The sequence below is a fragment of the Rhinatrema bivittatum genome, chromosome 1 (assembly GCF_901001135.1).
Source record: "Rhinatrema bivittatum chromosome 1, aRhiBiv1.1, whole genome shotgun sequence".
Taxonomy (NCBI): domain Eukaryota; kingdom Metazoa; phylum Chordata; class Amphibia; order Gymnophiona; family Rhinatrematidae; genus Rhinatrema; species Rhinatrema bivittatum.
Genome location: NC_042615.1, coordinates 261,766,950 through 261,794,113, shown reverse-complemented (window position 1 = coordinate 261,794,113; position 27,164 = coordinate 261,766,950). Strand labels below are relative to the sequence as shown.

General features: G+C 47.0%; 1 protein-coding gene across 2 annotated transcripts in view; it reads right to left on the bottom strand.

Annotated features, from left to right (window-relative positions):
- C1H20orf27 (chromosome 1 C20orf27 homolog) overlaps window positions 1-27,164 on the bottom strand; it is a 162,155-nt gene that overhangs the window by 37,287 nt on the left and 97,704 nt on the right. For both annotated transcript variants that reach the window (XM_029594186.1, XM_029594194.1), the window contains exon 5: window positions 5,062-5,184. In XM_029594186.1, coding sequence (XP_029450046.1) covers window positions 5,062-5,184 — 123 coding nt within the window. The remainder of the gene's footprint in view (window positions 1-5,061; window positions 5,185-27,164) is intronic.

The following is a 27,164-nucleotide window of genomic DNA, read 5'->3' as shown; positions in this document are numbered from 1 at the left end:
TGAGGGAAGTGACAGCCCCTTCTCTTGAATGACTTTTGATGAGCCAATCGTCCAGATAAGGAAACACGTGCACTTTTTGTTTGTGTAGGTGTGCCACTGCTGCAGCCATTCATTTCGTGAATACTCTTGGTGCTGATGCGAGGCCGAATGGCAGCACTCTGTATTGAAAGTGTTGATCTAGTACCCGAAATCGCAGGTACTGGCGATGAGGAGGGTAGATGGGGATGTGAGCGTAGGCATCTTGAAGATCCAGAGAGCAGAGCCAATCTCCCCTTTGAAGAAGAGGTAGAATGGAGCCTAGGGATACCATTCTGAATTTTTCTTTTTTGAGAAATTTGTTGAGATTCCTGAGGTCTAGGATAGGACGAAAGCCTCCTGTTTTCTTTGGAATGAGGAAATATCGAGAGTAGAATCCTCTGCCCTTTTGAGGACCAGGAACTGGTTCTATGGCCCTGGCTCTCAGAAGGGTGGATAATTCTGTTTGAAGAATTATGGAGTGTTGATTTATTGAGTGAGAGTGAAGTGGTGGATTCTCTATAGGGGTAGTTGAGAAATCCAGCCTGTAACCGTGAGTTGTGATGGATAACACCCACTGGTCGGTGGTGATGGAGGCCCAATTGCTGAGGAAGTGTTGAATGCGGCCTCCTACAGGTGTTTCTGGGAACGGATTTATGCTGCTGCTCTCTGGGGATGTTCAGAAACCAGAAGTGGCTGTCGTTTGTGGAGGTGGCTGAGCCCTCGGCTGCCTTTGCCTAGGCTGCTGGCGTTGTGCTGGGCGGCTAGGTCTTTGTCTACCTGCTGGGGGGTAGTATCTACGTTGGCGATAGTAAGGCCGTCGAGCATCTCTTCTTGGAAACTTTCTAGAAGAGGCCTGCGACTCCTGAGGCTGAGACGACAATTGCTTTAACGTCTCCGAGTGGTCCTTAAGTGTCGCTACAGCTTCCTTTATCTTGTCTCCGAAGAGATTATCCCCTAAGCATGGTAGATCAGACAAATGATCTTGGACTTCTGGGCGAAGATCCGAGGCCTTCAGCCATGCCCATCGTCTTGCCGCTATAGCCGATGCTGACAACCTTGCTGCTGTCTCAAAACAGTCGTAAGTTGCTCTGACTTCGTGTTTGCCAGAGTCAAGGCCTTTATGTACAAGTGTCTGAAATGCCTCTTGGTATTGATCCGGAAGGGCAAGAGAAAGTTCCTGAACCTGTTTCCAAAGGTTCCTTTGATATTGGTTCATGTACAGCTGGTAAGATGTAATTTTTGATACCAGCATGGAACCCTGGAAAACTTTTCTGCCTAGGTTGTCTAACAACCTACTCTCTTTCCCAGGCGGCACTGAAGCATGAGATTTTTGTCTCTTTGCCTTCTTTTGGGCGGATTCTACCACCACTGATTGGTGGGGCAGTTGTGTTCTTTGGAATCCTGGAGTTGGTTGTACCAAGTACGTGGCTTCAGCTCTTTTGTTAACCGGTGAGACAGAACTTGGATGCTCCCAGATCCTGTGTTGAAGTTCTTGTAACACTTCATGAACTGGGATTGCCAACATCTCCTTTGGAGGGTCTACAAACTGTAAGACTTCCAAAGTCTTTTGTCTCTGACCCACCTCTGTTTGTATAGGGAATGGAATGGTGTCAGCCATTTCCCTAACAAAATTTGTAAAGGAGAGGTCTTCCGGTGGAGACTTTCTGTGATCCTCAGTTGGAGACAGTTCCGAGAATAAATCTTCCTCCGAAGAATATTCAGAATTGGAATCATCCAGTTCATCCTGTGGCCTGGGGTAAGGAACTGGCGCCTTTACAGGTGAGTGTGGCCTAGGGGGCCCCGGTACCCCTGAAGGGCCTGGAAGTGGATCCTGTGGTACTTGTTTTGTCAAGATTCCCAGTAGTGTGTCCAATTTGTTGAAAACTGGGTGCAGAATGGGAACATCCTCCTGAGTAATCGGTGCTGGAATCGGCCTTCCTGGTGAGGGCACCGGCATGGGCATCGGTGGCACCGAAGACGGAATCGGAGGGGGCGTATGTGGTATCGGTGAATGTACCGGGGTTGGAATCGATGTCGGTTCCCGTGGCATCGTCGATGACCCCGGAATCGTTGGTGCGGAGATGGGCATCGATGGTTGTGGAATCGGCATCGATGGAATCGCGTCTTGGAGAGCCAGTTGCACCGCTTGACGTATGAGGGAGTCAAGTTCCACTCACACAGCTGGTGAAAACAGAGCAGCTGTGGAGGGAGGCGGTGTTGGTGATGCCAATTCCTCCTCAGGGCCCTGAGGAGGTTCGGAACCCGGCACCGATATCGGTGGGGATCGCCCGTCAGTAGGCCTTGGAGCCTCTGCTTCCGTCCGGGTTTTCTTTGCCGGAGAGGCCGTACCTGTGGTAGTGTCTCCGGATACCGATTCCCGCCGTCGATGTCGATGCTTCTCAGGCTGTTTGTCGCTTCCTGAAGTGGATGCCTTCGATGAAATCGACGGGGATGGAGTGGAAGCGTCTCCCGCAGCCGGAAGTTTCTTCTTTAAGAGCAGTTGCCGAACCGAGGCCGATGGCGAAGACTGAGCCGAAGTGGACGGTCTTGGAAGCAGCTGAACTGAAAAAAGCTGCTCCATCTTCTCGGCCCTAAGTCGCCGACCCTTGCTGGTCATTTCAGCACAAGATGAACATGCCTGAATGTTGTGATCCTTGCCTAGGCAAAGAACACATTCAAAATGCGGGTCGGTAATAGACATTGTTCTAGAGCAATTCGGGCACTTTTTAAACCCGGAGGCCATGGCGCCGGATGGCCGTCGACGGTGAAAACCCGAATTTTATCGTTCCCAGCCGGGAATCGAAGAGAAAAAAAGTTACCGCCGGTAACAAATGGGAAAACCCCTGTGGTAAAGGTAATATTTTTTGAAATTTTCCGAAATTTTTTGGAGATGAAATTTCACCTCAGACTCCAATCAAACCGCGAGGCTAACCGCTTCGCGGAAAAAAGAAGACTGAAGAGAGACCCCTGTGGCAGGGAATATCATGGCATGCTGGGCATGCTCAGTAGGCACTCCGGTGCCATTCAAAAGTTTCATAGAAACTTTTAAAGAAGTTTTCCGTACATAGGGCTCCATTACTGATGTCACCCATATGTGAGGACTAGCATCCTGCTTGTCCTGGGATAAAGCCTTCCACGAGGAAATTGTATCAGGCAAAGTGGAAAAGGTTCTCCGCTTGGTGCACGCAGGAAAGCCTTGACCCACGCCAAGGCTTTTGGACTATCTCTGGTGCCTTTCGGAGTTTGGCCTACAGACAACCTCAATCCGGATACATCTGAGTGCCATTAGCACCTACCACCAAGGGGTGGGCGACATCCCAATGTCTGTGCAACCCTTAGTGGGGTGCTTCATGAGAGGCTTACTTCAACTGAAGCCTCCATTACATCCTGTTGTGGCCTGGGACCTCAACATAGTGCTGGCGTGGCTCATGCAGCCTCCATTTGAGCCCCTGCACTCCTGTGAGTTCAGACACCTCTCTTGGAAGGATCTCTTCCTCGTGGCGGTTACTTCTGCTCGCACAGTCAGTGAGCTGCAGGCCCTAGTGACCTATTCGCCTTACACTAGGTTCTTCCATGACAGGGTGGTACTGCGCACTCGCCCTAAAGTCCTGCCTAAGATAGTGACTGACTTCTACCTAATCAGTCCATTGTGTTGCCCACCTTTTTCCCAAGGCCACATAGTGGGGTTGAACAGGTAAATACAGAATGATTAATTATTCTAATACTACTAAAACAAGGGGACACTCCATGAAACCAACAACCAGAAGATTCAAAACAGATTGCAAATTGTAATTTTTCACTCAGCGCACTATCAAGCTGTGAAGTTGCCAGAGGTTGTGATTAAGGCAACTAGCATAGTGGGGTTTAACAGAGGTTTGGACAAGTTCCTGCAGGAAAAGTTCATAACACATTATTGTAGTCAGGTAGACTAAAGAAAGCTATTGCTTTCCCTGAGAGTAAGAAGAATTATATCTACTTTTAGATCTGCCGGATACTTATAATCTGAATCGGCCCTGTCAGAGACAGGATGCTAGGTTCCACAGATCCTGATCTGACCAAGGTTGTTCTTATGATATTTTTAAACAGAATTGATGGTTTCTGTTTTTAATAATCTTACTCTATGTATTTTTGTTTTTATTAATCTACATTCTGTTTGGTTTTTGTGATTGATTATTGTGTATCTTATTTGCTTGTTCACTTTTATTTTTAAACAGAAAGATGAAAATAAATATCAGAACAGTGATAAAAATCCAGAATAGGGAAACAGATCATAAATTTGTAATCATGTGCCCAATCCACAAATTGAATAATCTTGATTAGTATTCTAAAGCTCTGCTATAGCTGTGAAATAGACATGGATCTAAACTTTTCAACTGCACTGCTTATTGTACTGTTTCTGACATTTCAAAATGACATCTCCTGGTTTACCAAGAACAGCTAGATAAAACGTTAAGTTAGTAAGCATTATTTAACTTTCCAGAGGTCTGTAATACTTCACATCATAATAGTTTTTCCTGAAGACCAGCAAGTTCATCAATTAACAAAAATAGGTCATGTCACATTGGCACTAAACGGACAGAACCTTCTAGAATTTCTATGAAGGCATAAGCTTTCACTGATCACACATAGGAGTTCCTGTGCTGTAGTGGCCCAGCAGTTCCCTTCAGTTCCTCTTTGTTTGCTATGTTTATTGGATGCTTTATCCTGCAGTTGTGCAGTATTTTATTGAGGGGAAACATTTTTCTTTATTTGGCTTTTTTACTTCAAAATCCACTTCTTATAAGCTTTCTTAGTTATATTTTTTGCATTTCTATAAGATATTTACTATTTTTTCCCAAAGTTCTTACATTTGTATAACTAAGACAGGCTGAGTTACGAATAAATAAATTCTCTCAGAAGTAGATTACAATATACACATGGAGTTAAAATTATTTATCTATGCAGATTTATGTCATAAAATGTTTTTAATATATTCTATAGGTGTACTTACATAGGCTGTGGTGGCTGGCACATAACTAAAATAAATATTCAGGAAGTACCTACCCAATACCCGAGCTTTAACAACCACTTTCATGCAAAGATTAACATCGGTTTTACTTGACATCATCATTTCCTCTCTCTGGACTCCTTCTTTATTTGCAACATATTCACATTTGACACTATGTCCTAAAAAGAAAAACAAAATAATTGTATTATGGGCCCAACATATCATTCTGCAGGGAAAGCAAAGTTGCTTAGGAGAATGGGTATTCGTCGTGGACATAAGAACAAAACAGCCAGACAAGCGCATGATGTCACCTGTTGGCACCATGCTGGAATATAGTGCCAACAGATGGCATCATGCTCAGAAAGACAAAAAGATCTGCATATGTGCAGGAATTCCAGTGCTGTAACATGCATTCCTCAGTCTTATTCACAAGTTGGCTTAAACTAAATGGGGACATGGGAAGGATCATGTGGCAATTCAATGAGAATTCAAGTAAGCAACATTATTTTTTCTGTAGACAAGCAGCAACAAAAGCAGCCATACAAATGGGGACTCCAAAGCTGAGGGCTGTCATGAATTTTTTATTTTTTTTTTACTGGGGCACCTTGCAACACAAAGAGGAAAGCAAGAAATTGAAGCTTTTATAATGGTCAGGCCAAAGTTACTGTCACTATCAGAGTCCTGGTCCAAACAATAGAGTTTGTTAAAGATGTGCATGGATGACCATGTGGCCGCTTTGCAGATATCTTGAATGGAAATCAATTCAAGATGTGACATCCAAGTTACAGTTACTAGAATTTGATAAGCTCTTACATTTTGTGGAAGATTAGTTGCTACAATCAAGAAACAATGAGATATGCATAAAGCATCCACCTGGATAGAGATCTTTGATTGAAAAGCTATTTTTTGATGGCATCATAACAGAGAAATAAGATGATTTTCTAAAGGATTTAGATCATTCCAAGTAAAACCAGAGAGCTCTTCTGCAGTCTACAGTATGAAGACTGTATAACTGGTGAAGAATGAGGTTTTGGGAAAAAAATTGGAAGCCCAATCAATTTTTTCAAATAGAACTGAGACACTATCTTAGGCAAAATTTTTGTATGTATTCTTAATACTACTATATTCTTCAAAATCTGGGTAGAATGAGCAAAATCCACTAATACTTGAAGTTCACAGACTGTGAGATGCAGTAACAGCTATAAAAAACAACAGTTGCCAAGTCATGAATTTAAGGTCCACAATAACTAAAGGTTTGATTATAGGCTTCATAAGCTGAGAAAGAACTATATTTAAATCCCATTGATCTTGATTGGAGGTTACAGGAGGTATAAACTTTTGATAAACTTGGACATTATTGACTGCTGATTGTTGATGGGAAGCCTCTATAGTACTTATGTATTCTAACTGAATTTGACTAATCCTGAATTGGCAAAGTGGAGAAGGTAGTGAAATAGCAAAGTGGTAGGACATATAAAATTATCTTCATTATGAGCTGAGGATCAGGGAGAAAATCTTTTCCATTTGAAGTTATATGATCATTTGGAAGCAGGTTTTCTTGCTGCTAAAATTATTTGCTTTACCTGTCTTGGGAGGGACATGGTTTGTACTACTTTGCTCTCAATATCCATGCTATGAAAGCGCACAGAGCCCATGAACTGAGTGAGGAAATGTGAGATGAATTGGTGCAACCATGGAAACCAGATATGAGAAGGCCAAAATGGGGCTATGAGAATCACTGTTTCTGAGTCCTTTCTTAATTTGAATATTGTCTTTGAAATAACAGGAATGAGAGGAAAGGCAGAAAATTAATTTGATTTATAATCCACCTTTCAGACACTTCAAATCCTTTGCTTCACTAAACTGAAAATGCATCTGACAACAGAGTCTTGCATTGATCTCTTGGAATAATAGAGGTAACTTGTGGTTGTAGGGAAACACAAAAAGGTTGATGTACAGAGCTCCCCAATGACAGAAAAACTGTACTGTGCTGGGATGGAGAGACTATTCATGACTGTCTGCCAAGACATTGCCTTTTCCAGGAAGATAAATTGCAGAAAGTTGAATATTTCTCATAATTGCCCAATTCTGTTTTCTGAGAGTTTCCTTGCAAAGTTTTAAGACTGTCCCCCTCCCCTTGTTTGTTTTATATGTAAAGATGCGAACTGTGATAATTTGTATGTCAATGGTCTTTTTTAATTAAGGAGGAAAAAGACTTCAGAATGAGAAAAAAAAAGGTATACAACCTTTAATAGCTCAGTTGTCAAATCATAGATCAAAAAAACCTCCTTTAACTTCTATAAGTTCATGTAGTGCTCATATACCAGTGAATAGTATACTCTTTTTGTCAGTTTTAATTTTTTAAACAATTATTCATTTCTTGTCTTATGTGTTCTCAAAATCCTGTACTTGCTCTGTTTGCAATCCAAAATCACAAAACCTTTTTAATTTTGCAGAATTGTGAAAAAACCACTGCATCCAAAGGCGCTTGCTCTATTCAGCTTGGAATGAAAATGCCGAAGCTGTCTCTGGTCAATGCTACCATGTTTCGCATTAACGCTAACTCAGGACGACTTCTAGATAAAAATATATACAAAATAAACAATTGAGTCTGTTTAATTCAATCTGCATGTTTCATGTTCTCCATTTTTATAATCATTCAGTTGCAATCTGCCTACTTTCATTTTGAAATGATCTGCAACTTAGGAAGGAAGGAAGGAAGGAAGCAGACAAATCTCTGGATTCAAACATTATACAATCAAAATGTTGTGGGCATGGTCTAACACTGTTCATTCACTAAAAAAAAGGAAGGAAAGATAATGGAGAGAAATATGCACCTAGCAAAACAGCAAGTAAAACTTTAAATCACTGCATACACACTTGTCCAATCAAAGTATCCAAGACACGATGTTACACTTATCCAATCGAATCGATTTCTTGAAGGAATAGTTCCTACACATCAGGAAATTAAACTTTTATAATAAAGGCAATCACTCAATACTAACTTAAAATCACTGAACTCAAATGAATCCATTAAAAAAATCCATCTCTGTTCATAATTCAAAAGTAAATGGTCCCAGTTGCCCCCTCATGGTAAACAGGGGATATGACAAATTACTGTGTACTTCAAACTGTTAAAAGTGTGACCTTTTTCAATGCAATGAAATACTAGGAGTATGATCAATTTCTTGGTCTTGAAACAGCTTCTAGATTCATTTATTCTCAAAGAATGAATAGTTTTTCCTAATAGGCACTGAATCAAATTTACTACATAAGTACTTGCACAGTTAGTTAGGAACCATAGCGGATATTTCTTCTGCGTTTTAGGATGAATGAAATCTTAACATTTTAACATAACTTTGCAGGCTGTACAATGCCCACATTTTTAATGACCAACTGGCTCACATCTATCTGGTCTGTGGTGATGCTGAAGATAATAATGAGGTGATAAACATTCCCTCAGATTTTTGCCTTGTGAAAATGCCATTCTTATTTTGATATTCAAAACAGGGAAGCACGGACAAAATATGCCAGAGTCGGTGAATACTTTTAACCATTTCTCTTGACATGGGATAGTATTTGGTAATACAAGTCAAAACATCTGTATCCAACGACATTTGTATAGTGGATAGCAACTGACTACTGTCACTATATAATGCTCTCATGAAAGCACATGGGAGGCTGAGTTTGAACAGCCTCTATTTATCAATTTTTCTCTTAAAACATGAGATTTTCTTCTATACGCAGCTGTTTTAGGGCAATTGTCTTCTATATCTTAGAAACTGTGTAAAAGGCAAACAACGCGAAAGGTTGAAAACTATGATAATACATAAAATGTATTTCTGTGATCTTGTGATATATATAGTCTCAAATGTTTCCTCATATGTTTTTTCAATGACCAAATTCAAAAAAGTAATTATTGTACCAGATCATAAAACAAAAACGTCATCAATAAAACATTTCCAAAAGAAAATTTGATCCAAAAATGGTAAAAGATTAATCTAATAAATTTGAAGCTAGTGATGGGGCCCTGGAGTTTTGCAGGTAATACAATTTTTGGATTCTGAGATGTTCATGTCTCTTGAGAATAAACCACGCTGAAGTGAGCTCCACAACCTTGATGGGAGGCTTCTGTTGTTAGAACTTGTATTAGCAGAAGATGGATGTTTTGACAGCAGGGAAGGCTGTCTTCATTTCTCGCCACTATTGAAAGGAACAAATGAGATGATTGGAGATATCTATCTTGTGGGACATTGGATAAAGGTGTTGGTTCCATCAAGATTAAAGATGCCATTGGGCTTGCCTCATGTTTAGATGTGCAAAAGGGGTAACGTACCATAGCTGCCAAGTGGCTTAACATTCTTAGGAAGGACCTAGTGATTACCCAATGGTGACTGCAGAGAGATTTAATTATCTGTTGGACTGGAAGGAAAGCTTATATTTCTGGGTATGCAGGAGCACTCTCAGCTGATAGGTAGGAGTCAAGTGAGACTTCTTGAAATTTATTATGAATCTTAGGGCCTGCAAAGTCTTGGGAGTAAAAGACAAGTCCATTTTGGAGTCTTTATAATTTTATAACTTGGTTGACTTGACTAATTTGAACTGGTTGAATTGGCTATAGCTGGAGACTGCCAGTGCCCTCAATCGAGAAACGTCGACACCTGGTAGGATGGATGTCCTAGATGAAGGAAGAATGGCTTACCCTTGAATCACTCGCTCCCGTGGATGTCCCCCGAGAATTCCATGAGTAATGGCAGCCGTGGGTGGGATGCTGAGTCCATCTGTCTACACTAAGGAAAACGAAATTATCAGGTAAGTAATTTCTCCATTTCCTAGTGTGTAGCAGATGGACTCAGGAGCAATGGGATGTGCAAAAGCTACTCCCGAATCAGGTGGGAGGCTGCCCGTGACCCACTTAGTTCTGCCCTTGCAAATGCTGTGTCCTCCCAATCCTAAACATCCAGGTGGTAAAACCTGGAGAAGGTGTGGATGGAGGACCATGTTGTCACCCTGCAGATCTCAGCGGGTGACAGCATCTTGTTTCCACCCAGGACACTGCCTGGGCCCTAGTAGAATGGGCCTTGACTTGTAGAGGCGGTGGCTTGCCTGCTTCCACATAGGCCGCCTTGATGACTTCTTTGATCCAGCGGGCTATGGTTGCTCGCGAGGCCGCTTCCCCCTGCTTCTTCCCACTGTGAAGAATGAATAGATGGTCCGTCTTTCGTACGGATTCTGACCTTTCCAGGTATCGGACTAGGAGCCTGCCGACATTGAGATGTCGTAGACTTCGAGCTTCTTCCAAATTCTTATGCTTATCTGGTGATGGTAGCGAGATGGTTTGGTTAAGATGGAAGTGAGACACCACTTTGGGGAGGAACGAGGGAACTGTGCGTAACTGGATGGTTCCCTGAGTGAGTCTGAGAACGGCTCCCGGCAGGACAGTGCTTGTAGCTCGGATATGCGACTAGCTGAACAGACTGCCAGCAGGAAGCCTGTCTTCAATGTAAATAGCCGGAGAGACAGGCCGCGGAGAGGTCTGAAGGAGGTTCCTGCTAGGAAATCTAGGACCAGGTTGAGGTTCCAAAGAGGCACCGGCCACTTTAGGGGTGGTCGGATGTGCTTGACAACTTTCAGGAAGCGGGAGACATCCGGGTGAGAGGCTATGTTGCCGCTCTCGGTTCCGTAGCATGACAAGGCTGCCACCTGTACCTTGGAGTTGAGGGACAATCCCTTCTGTAGTCCGTTCTGTAGGAATTCCAAAAATCGCAGGAATTTTGACTGAGTGTGGTATGATGTCGTGGTCCTCACACCAGGATTCAAATACTCTCCAAATCCTTATGTATGTTAGGGATGTGGAGAATTTGCGTGCTCGGAGTAGGGTGTCAATTACTGCCCCCAAGTATCCTCTCCTCCTTAGGCGAGTCCTCTCAATGGCTAGACCGTAAGAGAGAATCGAGCTGGATCCTCGTGGAAGATCGGTCCCTGTTGGAGCAGGTCTCTGAGTAAAGGTAGAGGCAGGGGGGTTCCCTGCCAGTAGTCTTCGCATGTCTGCGTACCATGGTCTTCTAGGCCAGTCCGGGGACACTAGAAGTACTGGCATCCTGTGTTGTTCTATCTTGTGGATGATCGCACCCAATAGGGGCCATGGAAGGAAGGAGTATAACAGAGCCTCCTGTGGCCAGGTCTGTACCAGGGCATCGATTCCCTGGGACTGGGGTTCCTGCCTGCGGCTGAAGAAACTGGGCAGCTGGGCGCTGGACCGGCTTGCCAGGAGGTCCATGGTTGGTGTTCCCCAACGGTTTACTATCAATTGGAATGCTGTGGTTGACAATTTCCATTCTCCTGGATCGAGACTTTCTCTGTTGAGGTAGTTCGCTGCGACATTGTCTTTCTCGGCAATGTGGACGGTTGAGATCTCTTGAAGATTCACTTCCACCCATGACTTTAGGGGGTCTATTTCCAGAGACACCTGTTGGCTTCTGGTTCCTCCCTGACGGTTGATGTAGGCCACTATTGTGACGTTGACCGACATCACTGACCGCTTTGCCTTGGAGTCTGTGACCGAATCTCAGACAGGCTAGTCTGACTGCCCGGGCTTCTAGGCGATTGATATTCCATCCCGACTCTTCTTTGTTCCATTGCCCTTGGGCAGTTAGCTCCTGGCAGTGTGCTCCCCATCCTCGTAGGCTGGCATCCGTGGCGAGTAGGATCCAGGTTGGGGAGGATAGTCTCGTTCCCTGGCTCAGGTGGGTATCTTGTAGCCACCATCGTAGTTGGGCCCGAACTCTGTCTGGGAGCTGAAGGCATACGGTGTAGTTCTGGGACAGTGGATTCCATCGTGATAGTAGTGAGTGTTGTAGGGGTCTCACGTGAGCCCGTGCCCATGGGACTACTTCCAGTGTGGATGCCATGAGGCCGAGAACTTGTAGATAATCCCATGCTGTGGGGCGAAGTTCATTCCACAGGGTTTGTAACTGGGTCATCAGTTTTGATCTCCTTGTCGATGTCAGGATGACCTTGCTTGTTTGGTGTCGAACCGGACTCCCAGGTATTCTAGAGATTGGGAAGGCTGCAGGCAGCTCTTGCTTGTGTTGACCACCCACCCGAGGCTCTCCAGTAGAGTTTTGACTCTGTTGGTTGCCTGGTGGCTTTCCTCTGATCAGCCAATCGTCTAGATAAGGGTGCACGCGGATTCCATCCTTCCTCAGTGTTGCTGCCACCACCACTATGATCTTGGTGAACGTCCAGGGTGCAGTGGCTAACCCGACAGGTAGTGCCCAGAACTAGTAGTGACGGTCCAGGATCGAGAAGCGTAGGAAGCGCTGATGTTCTTGAAGGATCAAAATGTGTAGGTAGGCTTCTGACAGATCCAGGGAGGTAAGAAACTCTCCTGGTTGTATCGCTCTTATTACAGAGCATAGGGTTTCCATGCAGAAGCGGGGAATCTTCAGGTAACGGTTGACCGCCTTGAGGTTCAGGATAGGTCTGAACGTTCCTTCCTTCTTGGGAACGATAAAACAGATGGAATAATGGCCAGTATTTATTTGTTGTGGAGGCACCGGTGTTATAGCCTCTAAGGCTAGTAATCTGGTCAGTGTAGCTTCCACTGCCATTCTCTTGGAAGGGTCGTGGCAGGGAGATTCCACAAAGTTGTCCGGAGGGAGGTGGTGGAAATCCAGGTAATATCCCTCTCGAATGATGGATAGGACCCACTTGTCCGAAGTTATCTCGACCCATCTTTGGTAGAATAGGGCCAGTCTTCCCTCTATGACTTCTCCCTTTGGATGGGTCGGCTGATCTTCATTGTGGCGTGTAGCTGGGGCCTGAGCCCGAGCTGGCTCCCCTTTTATTGTGCTTGTTCCGAAAAGGCTGGTTCCAGCCTGTGGGGCGGGCCGCTTGGTATGAGCTTCTCTATGGGTTGAAGCGCTGTGATCCTCTGCCTCTGGAGGTGCGGGGAAAGGATCGCTGGTTTCTCTTAGTCCTGTCCTCCAGGAGCCGCGGCAGTGGGAACTCGCCCCACTTGTTGGCTAGTTTCTCTAGTTAGCTCCTGAACAGGAGTGTTCCCTTGAAAGGCATCCTTGTGAGTCTCGTTTTGGAGGATGTGCCAGCTGACCAGTTTCAGAGCCAGATTTGTCTTCTGGCTGCCATGGCGGATGAGACTCCTTTAGCTGTCATGCGTACCAGATCCGAAGTGGAGTCCGTGAGAAATGATACGGCTGGTTCCAGGGCTTCCCCAGGAGTGTTGTTCCTGGTCTGTGCTAAGCAAGTGCGTGTCACCATGGCACAGCAGGCCGCGATCTGTAAAGACATAGCGGAGACGTCAAAGGACTGTTTGAGGATAGATTCCAGACGTCTGTCTTGAGCATCCTTGAGGGCTGCTCCTCCCTCCACCGGGATGGTAGTACGCTTCGAGACCGCGCAGACCATGGCATCCACTTTCGGACATGCTAGGAGATCTTTGGCGGCGGGGTCCAGAGGGTACATGGTTGCAGAGACCAGCCCCCTTTGAATGTGGTTTCTGGGGCCTCCCATTCCAGGTCAATTAGCTGCTAGATGGCTTGTAATAGTGGGAAATGGCGGGAGGTCTGACGAAGTCCCTCCAAAAGTGGGTTCAGCTTAGGTTCCCCCGAGGCGCTTGTGCCAGTGATGGGAAGCTCTTTTAAGCTGTGCGTGACCAGGTCTGGAAGTTCGTCCTTGGTGAAGAAGCGGCTCATGGTTCGCTGGGGTTCTGTCTCCGGCTGGAGTTCCCCTTCCTCCAGGGGTTCTGACTCCTCCTCTGAGAGGACCGTGTGCCCAAAGGAGGGGCTTCTGGGCAGTGGGATCACCTCCCTGGGCATAGAGGGTCCTGTCATGTTGAGGTCCTCTGGTGGTGCCTGTGACCGCATTGTAGAAGGCCCCGATTGCTTGTGGACAAAGGTATGCAGGCCTTTGAAGAATTCCACCCAGGAAATAGAAGCTGGGTCTAGACTAGGGGGCGCCGTGTCCCTGGGGGGGTCCCGCTGTGTGATGCTAGGTCTGGCGTACCGCTCGAAGGGCTGGGGTCCAGTACCGGCTGGGGAGAGCCTTGAGTTGGGTCCCCTAGGGCCTCTTCGCACTGTATACACAGTGCCGTAGCCTCCTCATGCTGTACAGCTCTAATGTGGCATGCTGGGCAAAGGCCCTGAGCTTATTTTCCGGTGGAGCCATGGTTTGTGCGCATACTGTTGAGATTACTTACCTGATAATCTCCTTTTCCTTAGTGTAGACAGATGGACTCAGAACGAATGGGTATAGTATGCTCATGCTAGCAGTTGGAGACGGATCTGACGTCAGTATGGGTGTATATATACCCCCACAGGAAGCGTAGCAACTTAGTAATCTTCCTTGCAAAAGCTGTTATGGATGTGTGTACTGACGCTCAGTGAAATAGTGAAACAGGATTCCCCTGATCGATTGATAGTAGCTGGAGACCGCCAGCATTCCCAACCGGAAGGCGCTGACACCTGGTAGAGTGTACGCTCTTATGGAAACAGATGACATGGCTTACCTTGAATCGGTGAAACCCATGTACACAGGCAGCTGGGCGGGATGCTGAGTCCATCTGTCTACACTAAGGAAAAGGAGATTATCAGGTAAGTAATCTCAACATTTCCTGGCGTGTAGCCAGATGGACTCAGAACGAATGGGATGTACAAAAGCTTTACTCCCAGCCTGGGCGGGAGGCTGCCTGAGGACCATGTAGTACCGCCCTCGCAAATGCTGTGTCCTCCCTGGCCTGGACATCCAGACGGTAGAACCTGGAGAAGGTATGGAGGGAGGACCACGTCGCCGCTTTACATATTTCTGCAGGCGACAGCATCCTGGATTCTGCCCAGGATGCCGCTTGTGCTCTAGTAGAATGAGCCTTGACCTGTAGAGGCGGAGATTTCCCAGCCTCTACATAAGCTGCTCTGATAACTTCTTTAATCCAGCGGGCGATGGTGGGCCGAAAGGCCGCTTCACCTTGTTTCTTTCCGCTGTGCAGGACGAACAGATGGTCCCGTCTTTCGTACTTCTTGTGTCACTTCCAGATATCTGGGCAGCAATCTGCCAATGTCGAGATGGCGTAATAAACGCCCTTCTTCAGATTTCTTCAAACCTGCCGTGGTAGGCAAGGATATGATTTGGTTAAGATGAAACTGTGAAACCACTTTAGGTAGAAAGGAGGGGACCGTGCGAAGATGGATAGCCTCAGGAATGATCCTGAGAAAGGGATCACGGCAGGACAGTGCTTGTATCTCTGAGATGCGGCGTGCTGAACATACAGCCAGCAAGAACACCATCTTCAAGGTTAGAGAATGGAGAGACAGGCCCCGAAGGGGGTCTGAAGGTGGATCCCGCGAGGAAATCCAAAACAAGGTTGAGGTTCCATAAGGGCACAGGCCACTTCAGTGGCGGACGAATATGCTTGACTCCTTTCAGGAAACGCGAAACATCTGGGTGCTTGGCAATGGTCTTGCCATCCCTCCTGGGACCGTAGCAAGACAGCGCAGCCACCTGAACCTTGATGGAGCTGAGGGAGAGACCCTTCTGAAGTCCATCTTGCAGGAAATCCAACACAATAGGGATTGTAGTCGCATGTGGATTGGTGCCATGAGTGTCGCACCATGCTTCGAATACTCTCCAGATCCTTACGTAGGTGAGGGAAGTGGAAAACTTGCGAGCTCGGAGGAGTGTATCTATCACGGGCTCCGAGTAACCTCTTTTCTTCAGTCTAGCCCTCTCAATGGCCAGACCGTAAGAGAGAATTGAGCTGGATCCTCGTGGAGGATGGGACCTTGACGTAGGTGGTCCCACAGAGGAGGCAGGGGAATGGGCTCCCCTGCCAGTAGTCTTCTCATGTCCGCGTACCAGGGTCTTCTTGGCCAATCTGGTGCCACTAGAAGAACTAAGCCCCGGTGTTTCTGAATCTTGTGGATGATGGCGCCCAGCAGAGGCCACGGAGGAAAGGCGTATAGCAGAGTCCCTGGAGGCCATGGCTGAACCAGGGCATCGATTCCGTGTGCGAACGGGTCGCGCTTGCGGCTGAAGTATCTGGGTACTTGAGCATTGGACTTGTCCGCCAGTAAATCCATGTCCGGAATCCCCGAGTGATCCACAATCATCTGGAAGGCTGTGGGTGACAGCTGCCACTCTCCTGGATTTAGGCTTTCTCTGCTGAGGAAGTCTGCCGTGATGTTGTCCTTCCCGGCAATGTGGACGGCGGAGATGTCCTGAAGATTCGCCTCTGCCCAAGTCATCAGTAGGGCGATCTCCAGCGATACCTGTCGGCTTCTGGTTCCGCCCTGACGATTGATATATGCCACCGTGGTGGCGTTGTCGGACATCACTCTGACTGCTCTGTTCTTCAGTCTGTGAGCAAATCGAAGGCATGCCAATCGGACTGCCCGGGCCTCTAGACGGTTGATGTTCCACGCTGACTCCTCTCTGTTCCACCACCCTTATGCGGAGAGTTCTTCGCAGTGTGCTCCCCAGCCGCTCAGGCTGGCATCTGTGGTGAGCAGAGTCCACGTGGGGGAGGACATCTGCGACCCCCTACTCATGTGGTTGGACTGCAACCACCACCGTAACTGGGTCCGTACTCTGGCCGGCAGAGGTAGGTGCGTGGAATAGTTCCGTAGCCGGGGGCTCCAGCGAGAGAGCAGGGAGTGCTGTAGAGGTCTCATATGGGCCCTTGCCCAAGGTACCATTTCCAGGGTGGATGCCATGAGACCGAGAACTTGCAGATAATCCCAAGCTATGGGCCGACTGGCTCCCATCAAGTACTGGACACGCTGCTGAAGTTTCAACTTTCTCTTGGCAGTGAGGAGTGTCTGCCCGGGTGTCGAACTGTACTCCCACAGGTATTCCAGTGACTGGGAAGGCTGTAGGCAACTCTTGCTGAGGTTGATTACCCAGCCCAAGCTTTCCAGAAGGGCGATCACTCTGTCGGTTGTCCGATGGCTCTCCTCTCGAGATTTCGCCCTGATCAGCCAGTCGTCTAGGTAGGGATGGACCAGAATTCCTTCCCGCCTGAGTGCCGCTGCTACCACTACGACCACCTTGGTGAAGGTCCGCAGTGACGTGGCCAACCCGAAGGGCAGAGCCCGGAACTGGAAGTGGCGTCCTAGAACCTTGAAGCTTAGGTAGCGCTGATGATCCGGATGGATCGGGATATGCAGGTAGGCTTCTGACAATTATATGCAAATTATATGGATGTAAACCGCCTTGACATGTATTTGAAAGTCGGTATATAAAGTTGAATAAATAAATAAATAAATACATTCTCCTGGCTGTACTGCGGTCTTGACGGACCGCAGAGTTTCCATACGAAACCTCGGGACCCGTAAGTATCGACTGACCGACTTGAGGTCCAGTACGGGCCGAAAGGTGCCCCCTTTCTTGGGTACCATGAAATAAATGGAATAGTGTCCAGAATTCACTTCCCAGGCAGGAACTGGGATAATGGCTTTCAAGGACAGGAGTCTCGCCAGGGTAGCTTCCAATGCTGCCTTCTTGTGTGTGGGACAGGAGGATTCCACAAACTTGTCTGGAGGGAGATGATGAAAGTCCAGATAATACCCCTCTCGGATGATGGCGAGGACCCACCGGTCCGACGTAATCTCGACCCATCTGGGGTAGAAGAGGGTTAACCTGTCCCCTTATGGCTCCGTCCCCCAGATGGATCGGCGGATTCTGATTGTGAGGCGCGGCCGGGACCGGAGCCCAGGCCTGCTCCCCTCTTGCGCTGCTTGGTCCGAAAGGACTGGTTCCTGGCCGGAGGACGAGGTGCCTGGTAGCGACTCCTGTAGGGAATGAAGCGCTGGGAGCTTCTACCCCTGGAGGGCCTTGGAAAGGCGCGCTGATTCCTCCTGAACCGATCTTCCGGCAGTCGAGGTACTGGAGAAGCGCCCCATGTGCTGGCCAGTTTATCAAGGTCGCTGCCAAAAAGGAAAGAGCCCTTAAAGGGCAATCTGGTGAGGCGTGTCTTTGAAGGTGCATCGGCTGACCATTTCCGGATCCAGAGCTGCCTCCTGGCAGCTACAGAGGATGAGATCCCCTTGGCTGTTGTTCGGACTAGGTCTGATGCAGCATCCGTGAGGAACGAGAGAGCGGACTCCATGTCTGCTGCTGGAGCGTTGTTCCTGACCTGTGACAAACAGGCACGCGTCACCACTGTGCAGCAGGTTGCGATCCGCAAAGATAGAGCTGCCACCTCAAAAGTCTGTTTCAGAATGGTGTCCAGTCGCCGGTCATGAGGCTCCTTGAGGGCCGCCCCCCCTTCAACTGGAATGGTAGTGCGCTTGACCACAGCGCTAATCAAGGCGTCCACCTGAGGGCATGCCAGCAGCTCCTGGATAGCCGGCGCCAGTGGGTACATGCCCGTCAGGGCCCGACCCCCTTTGAATGCGGCCGCTGGTGCGGCCCATTCTAAATCTATCAGTTGTGCTGCTTGCAAAAATGGAAAATGGCGGGCTGTAGGACGAAGACCTTCCAGCAGGGGGTTCTGCGCAGAGGGCACCGTAGCGCTGGGACCTGTAATATCCAACTCTGCCAGGCACTAGGACACCAGGTCCGAGAGATCCTCCTTAGGGAAGAACCGCCTCATGGTTCTATATGGCTCAATCCCTGGGGGAAGTTCCCCCTCGTCCGGGAGTTCAGACTCATCCTGTGAAACCTCCTGGTCTGACTGATCTGGACTGTCCAGCGGCGGGAGGTCCCGCTCACGATAAGGGCGTGAGGGTCCAGGAACAGGATCCGCTGGAGCCGCCACCGCAGCGGCAGCCGCAGCGGCCGCCGCAGTCGCAGGCACCGCAGGGACCGCAGAAACAGCAGGAACCGCAGGGCCTGGACGGGAAGCCGTTTGCATCTGTACAAAGGCATGAATCCCCTTAAAGAGATCTACCCAGGAAATTGAAGCAGCCTCTAATCCCCGGGGTACAAGATCCCCCGGGATTCCCGATTGGTCGAGACTGACCGCTAAATCCGGGGTAGCCCCTGGGGAACTGTCAGCAAATCGTGGCTGAGATTGGTCCTGGCCCGAGGGTCCCACTGCCTCTTCACATTGGGCACAAAGGGAGTCTGGCTCTTCACTGTGCGTGGCTCTAAGCTGGCATGCAGAGCAGAGGCCGAGGGCTTTAATGCCGGAGGCAGGAGGCGCCCCCGCTGAAGACGCTGAGGCGTTCTGTTCCATTGAATAATATGCGGCAGCAATATGCGCTTAGCACAACAGGCGCTTAATACTAATATGCGGCAGCAATATGCGCTTAATACAACAGGCGCACAATAATAATATGCGGCAGCAATATGCGCTGAGCACAACAGACGCTTAATAATATGCAGCAGCAATATGTGCGGAATACAACAGGCGCACAATTAGAATATGCGGCAGCAATATGCGCTTAATACAACAGGCGCACAATAATGCAATATGCAATATACACTCAATGTAATTCAATATGCTCTCAGCAATAAGCGGTTGGCAATACGCGCTCAATGGTATGCAATATGCTCTCAGCAATAAGCGGTTAGCAATACTCGCTCAATGTTATTCAATATGCTCTCAGCAATAAGCAGTTAGCAATACACGCTCAATGGTATGCAATATGCTCTCAGCAATAAGCGGTTAGCCATACTCGCTCAATGTCACTCAAATATGCTCTCAGCAATAAGCGGTTAGCAATACACGCTCAATGTCATTCAATATGCTCTCAGCAATAAGCGGTTAGCAATACACGCTCAATGTCATTCAATATGCTCTCAGCAATAAGCGGTTAGCAATATACGCACAAGGAGGAATAGAATATGCGCCTATTACGGGCGCTCAATACCTGAACAAGGCCACAAAATGGCGCCCTCCTCGGCGTGCCACGCCGCCGATCCTCAGTTCCTCGGAGACCAGAAGTAAAAGCCGTACACCTTACCTGATCCTCGGCGCTTCCCGGCTGGAACCCGGGCGGTCTCCGGCTGTGGTGGGAGAGGGGAAATACCTTCACAACCGCATTTGAGGATATGCACCCGCTGCCTCGTCCACGCCAGGACCGAGGCGCCTCGTAAGCCTCACCCGAACCTCGCCCGGGGGCTGTGTCCCTGCCGCGATTCGGCCACCGGACCGAGGACTTAAACCTCCGGGGGATCACGGAAATCACCCCGGGAAACTCTACTGGGGGAGGGACCTTAGGGTATCACCGCAGGAGTGCGGGGCTCTATGCTGTAGAAGTTGTTAGAAAAAATGAAAAGTAGAAAGTAGATTTGGAAAACACGCTCCGCGAACGTGCAGGCTCTCCAAACTGCTTTGGAGACGGAAATTACTAAGTTGCTATGCTTCCTGTGGGGGTATATATACACCCGTGCGGACATCAGATCCGTCTCCAACTGCTAGCACGAGCATACTATACCCATTCATTCTGAGTCCATCTGGCTACACGCCAGGAAAAATACAGTTGTGCGTCGAAGATGCACATGTAGGTTTAGTGCGCGCGTGCCGAGAGATGTGCGCTCTGTTGTGTACACGGGTCGACGTTATGCGCCCAGCACAATGAGCGCGTGGCTATGCGCCTCGCTTGTGCACCCGGCACTTGTGCGCCCGATGTATTTGTGCGCATGGATCGAGATGGCGGACAGGGCCGTGGACAGGGCCAAAATGGTGACGGCGACCACGCGGACAATATGGCGACCACCTCGGAGGGTCCCCATGTGGGAGGGCCCTCGGATCTGACCAGGGTCTAGTCCTGCTAGGGCGGATCAACCCAGTGGCACTGGTCCCGGCTGGCGACCTGTGCGTCTTCTTGAGCTTCGAAGACCAGAGACTTTTAAATAGATTTCTACCTTACCTTGTCCCGGCGCTTCCCGGTTTCGTTCTGGGCAATCTCTGGCTGCGGGGGAGAGGGAAATACCTTCATCGCCGCGCTCGAGGTTGCACCCACTGCCTCTCAGCCTCACCCGATGTCGGGGGCTACATCTCCGCCGAAGGTCGGCCGCCTGACTGAGGCTCACCTCCGAGGGATCGCGGAAACCCCATCGGGAATCTCGACTGGGGGAGGGACCCAATGGGTGTCACCGCAGGAGAGCGGGGCTAGTCTGTAGAGGTAAGATTGCTTCTTAATTTGGGTTTCTTTGGTAAAATTTACTCTAACACTGTGCTAGCGTGCATAGAGTCCCTAACTGCTATGGAGACGGAAAATACTGAAGAGCTGCTCTTCCTGCAGGGGTATATGTACTGGGGCTGACGTCAGATTGAAATCTGATCCGTCTCCTATCCGTCTCCTATCAGGAGTACACTATACCCATTGGTCCTGAGTCCAACTGCTACACGCTAGGAAATAAATTATTAAAGAAAAGGAAAGTAAATAAATTATGTTGCTAAAACTCAAAAATTTGGGTCGACAGCTGAGCACAAAACCCAACTGCTCACTTTAGCAAATAGAAAGACTGAGGAATGCGCATGGTGGTGGCAGTGCAGGAATTCTTACGCATGCTCAAACATGCTTTGTCTTTCTGAGCTCAGAAAGCATATTTCAGCATGGTACTGACGAATGACTTCACACACTTGTGCTGCTGTCTTTATTGCTGTTTGTCCACAGAAAAAGTTTAAAGATCTCAATTGTGCAGAAGTTTGTTTTCATTGCAGCTTTTACTTTCCGCTTGATCAGGAGTCTATGGTTTTCTTTTTTTTTGCTTTTCTTTTTTTTTTTTATTGCAAACAGCAAATTAAGCACACAGTAAATTATAAAATGTAGCAAAAACAAAAAACAGATATGCAAATTGAGGCATCAAGACAAGCTCATCCTCCAAAATTAATTCCTGTTAATCTGCTGCCGAGTACCTGTTGCTTAAGGTTGCATATCTATGCTATTCTACATTTGTGAACAAATATCAGCAATTGTGATGGACCACACCATCAAATACAATATTCACACTTTTAATACAAATGTTAAATAAATGTCAGTGGTTAAAATAAATGCAAGGTATAGCAGAACATGTGGTAAAGTTAATGCTCAAAGCCATTTATCCAAAGAAACTATTTATTTAGGTAAAATAGCTTGCCTGAAAATTGCCTTCCCCTCCCTGGCTAAAAGTATGTGCAGGCTTTCCCAGTGGATGTACTTTCAGCCGGAATATATAGAAGCATTCTTGAGGGCGTATTTATGTAAGGAGAGTAAAAATGCATGTACGTGTGCCTTTGAAATATACATATGTGGGTTATTTTGCCTCTGCTCCGCTGCAAGAACTAATAGCAGGTGCTAAGTACAATGCACTGCTCGTGCCTATGTTCAACAAGAACATATGCTATTTATTTTGAAAACTGAATGCAATCTATGTGGATTAAAAATGCCATCAAACACTGGCAAATAACAGTCTTAATAAAAATTGCCGCTAATAAGACATCTTTCTGAGATTGTCACCAATTTTAATAAACCTGACAAATGTCCCTTAAAAATTAAATGCAAGATATTAGAATGGAGTACTTTGATTCCTTGCCTGTTGCTCACTTAGGCCGGGATTTTCTAATGACACACAGCTCTATGAATCTCGCGGTGCAAGAGGGCGAAGCGGGGGGTGGGCCTGCGATCGCTGCCGGCTTTCACACCCAATAGTGCCATCGTACAAGGTGGTGCTATTGAGCGTGTAATTGGAAGCGAAAAGGCTCCTTACCTTTTCGCCGTCCGCGCTCTTTGCGGCGTCTGCCCAGGTGCTGCTCCGACTCCTCCCCGATCTAGCTATCGCACGCAAAAAGTCCCTTTTCGCATGCGCTAGCCTTAGAAAATAACCCCCATAGGGAGAAATATTTAGATTGTTTGCTTTGGGACAAAATCCTATTTTTTTATCTGTGGACTTTGCAGTAAGTTGCATATTTTCACTTTGAAACTTGACATGAGTAAAAGGTATTTATGGATATCTGCCCCTGCTTTTTTGTGCAAGTTGTGCGCATGTTATAAAATGGGTGCGTCCATGTGTGCCCCGCCAGGAACCGGGTGCACATGGACGGCTGTGCGCTATTTTTAAAATCAACCCCTTAGTTAGCCAGATAACCCTAGACTTGCTTCAGTATCTTATGATTCAGAGAACCCCAGACAAGATTCTCCATCAGTTGGTGCAAATACTGATTTAGAAGTAGTAACCAAAGAGAAGTGTGCTGCTGGATTTGGGCATTGTACTTCTGCTACACCCCCCTGTCCTGATAATTCCAATCTTGGATGATGCTCCCAACTTTTCCTTCTGTTCTAAAACAAGAGGCAGAAGAACATTTGGCAATGACACATGCTCTCCAAGTATCGGTTTCTTCTGTGTTGAGTTGCCTTCCTCTCTTGCCAATCTGGACTTCCTCTTCAATTTAGGTGTAGGACTGCTTTTTTTAAAATTGCTGCTACTGCTAAAGTGGCCAACATCCCTTCCTCTCTCTTTCCCGGACATAGAATTTGTTGACGTGCACTGCCTACATGGGGTTTGGCTAAACCAGGGGTCAGGAACCTTTTTGGCTGAGAGAGCCATAAACGCCACATATTTTAAAATGTAATTCCATGAGAGCCATACAATATGTTTAAAACTAAATACAAGTAAATGTGTGCATTTTATGTAAGATCACACTTTTAAAGTACAATAAGTCTCTGAAAATATTACACCAGGCCTTAAGACACCAATACATCTCCTATTAGGAAAACGGACCAAGTCAGGCTGCTATAGAGTCCTACACAGAAACTACACGCCAGCAGAAAACCTCACCTGAATCACGCGCTGTCCATCACCTAACATAGAATAAAGAGACCAAAACGCATAACTAGAAGCATGCAGAAAAAACTGAATTGGAAACTGCAACAAGCCAGAGTCTCTGTATGCAGTGTAACAAAGGAAAAAAGAAACATCACCCATCCTTATAAAACAAATCAAGAAATATAAAATCATCAGCAGTAAAACTGTACTAACAAAAAGAACATATTTCGAAACAGCTGATGAGTGGAATATCCAATAATTAAAAACTCATATAAAACATTTCCAGATACCAACAAAATATTTCAAAATAGCAGACACAAACACCCAGTAATGAAAAATAATAAGGATACAAAAATTTTTTTGCTCTGCATACCTGGGAACGTTTGATATCCAGGTGTCCTGAGATTGTTCTGAATTAGCAGGAAGAGGGGTGGTTTGCTTGGAACTTTCTCCTCTCTCAGTCACATACCAGCGCTCTCTCTCTCACACTGGCTCTCAATGACACACCTATACACACATGCTCTCAGTACTCACATATACACATGTTTTTTCTCTCTCACTTATATAGGCTCTTAATTACACATTTACACACATGCTGTCTATCTTTTCACGCTTACACACACACACAGGCTTTCAATCACATAAATACATGCTGTCTTTTTCTCTCACACACAGACTCTCATTCACATGCTTACAAACATGTCCTCTCTTTCTCTCATTTACACACAGGCTCTCAATCACATACTCACATGCTCCATCACCTAAACCAGCTCTCAATCACACACAGACACACATAGAAACATATAGAAACATAGAAATGACGGCAGAAGAAGACCAAATGGCCCATCCAGTCTGCCCAGCAAGCTTCACACATTTTTTCTCTCATACTTATCTGTTTCTCTTAGCTCTTGGTTCTATTTCCCTTCCACCCCCACCTTTAATGTAGAGAGCAGTGATGGAGCTGCATCCAAGTGAAATATCTAGCTTGATTAGTTAGGGGTAGTAGCCGCCGCAATAAGCAAGCTACACCCATGCTTATTTGTTTTACTCAGACTACGTTATACAGCCCTTATTGGTTGTTTTTCTTCTCCCCTGCCGTTGAAGCAGGGAGCTATGCTGGATATGCGTGAAGTATCAGTCTTCTCCCATTCTGTTGAAGCAGAGAGCCATGCTGGATGTGCATCGAAAGTGAAGTATCAGGCACATTTGGTTTGGGGTAGTAACCGCCGTAACAAGCCAGCTACTCCCCGCTTTGTGAGTGCGAACCCTCTTTTCTTCTCCCCTGCCGTTGAAGCAGAGAGCTCTGCTGGATGTGTGAAGTATCAGTTTTTCTTCTCCCCTGCCGTTGAATCAGAGAACTATGCTGTATATGCATTGAAAGTGAAGTATCAGGCTTATTTGATTTGGGGTAGTAACCACCGTAACAAGCCAGCTACTCCCCTCTTTGTGAGTGTGAATACTTTTTTCCACATTTCCTCTTGCTGTTGAAGCTTAGAGCGATGTTGGAGTCACAGTAAGCATGTGTATGTTTATTTAATAAGGGTATTGACTCCAGGCAGTAGCCATCATTCTGGCGAGTCACCCACTCTTCATTGGCAGCCTCTTGACTTTATGGATCCACAGTGTTTATCCCACGCCCCTTTGAAGTCCTTCACAGTTCTGGTCTTCACCACATCCTCCGGAAGGGCATTCCAGGCATCCACCACCCTCTCCGTGAAGAAATACTTCCTGACATTGGTTCTGAATCTTCCTCCCTGGAGCTTCAAATCGTGACCCCTGGTTCTGCTGATTTTTTTCCTACGGAAAAGGTTTGTCGTTGTCTTTTGATCATTAACACCTTTCAAGTATCTGAAAGTCTGTATCATATCACCTCTGCTCCTCCTTTCCTCCAGGGTGTACATATTTAGATTCTTCAATCTCTCCTTGTACGTCATCCGATGAAGATCCTCCACCTTCCTGGTCGCCCTTCTCTGTACCGCCTCCATCTTGCTTTGTCTTTTTGAAGATACGGTCTCCAGAACTGAACACAGTACTCCAGGTGAGGCCTCACCAAGGACCTGTACAAGGGAATAATCACTTCCCTTTTCTTACTCGATATTCCTCTCTCTATGCAGCCCAGCATTCTTCTGGCTTTAGCTATCGCCTTGTCGCATTGTTTCGCCGACTTCAGATCATTAGACACCATCACCCCAAGGTCCCTCTCCTGCTCCGTGCACATCAGCCTTTCCCCCCCCATCGAATACAGTTCATTCGGATTTCCACTCCCCATATGCATGACTTTGCACTTCTTGGCATTGAATCTCAGCTGCCATATCTTCGACCACTCTTCCAGTTTCCTTAGATCTCGTCTCATTCTCTCCACTCCTTCCGGCGTGTCCACTCTGTTGCAGATCTTAGTGTCATCCGCAAAAAGACAAACCTTACCTTCTATCCCGTCCGCAATGTCGCTCACAAAGATATTGAACAGGACTGGTCCCAACACCGATCCTTGCGGTACACCACTTAAAACCGCTCTCTCTTCAGAGAAGGTTCCATTTACCATCACACATTATCTTCTGTCCGTCAACCAATTTGCAATCCAGGTCACCACCTCGGCACTCACTCCCAAGCTTCTCGTTTTAGTCACCAGTCTCTTGTGCGGAACCGTATCAAAAGCTTTGCTGAAATCCAAGTATATGATATCGAGCGCTCTTCCTCGATCCAATTCCTTGGTTACCCAGTCAAAAAAGTCAATCAGATTTGTCTGACAGGATCTTCCTCTGGTGAATCCATGCTGCCTCTGGTCCATCAATTCTCCTGACTGTAGATAGTTCACTATTCTCTCTTTCAACAGTGACTCCATTACTTTTCCCACCACTGAAGTGAGGCTAACCGGTCTGTAGTTACCAGCCTCCTCTCTGTTCCCACTCTTGTGAAGCGGGACCACCACCGCTCTTCTCCAATCACTCGGCACCACTCCCGTTTCTAGGGATCTATTGAGCAGGTCTCACAGCGGTCCCGCCAGCACATCTCTGAGCTCCCTCAGTATCCTTGGATGAATCCCATCAGGCCCCATGGCTTTGTCCACTTTCAGATTCTTTAGCTCTTCCCATACATTATCTACTGTAAATGGATTTTCCTCTGTTCCGCTTCCCTCCAGTTTCTTGTTGTGTAGAGATCTCTCTCTTACTTATACACACAGGTTCTTAATCATACATACACATGATTTCTCTCACACACAAAGGATCTCAATCATACACACATACTCTTTCACACAAACAGGTTTTCAATCACAAACTTACACATACAGGTTCCCAATGGTAAACTTACATTCATGCTCGCTCTCAATCACAGACATACTCTCTTTCACATGTACAGGCTCTCAATCATTCACAAAAATGCAATCTCACACTCACACACACACGCCCCCCCCCCCCCCCCCGCGGCCCGGAAGAGGAAGTGGAGAGTATCG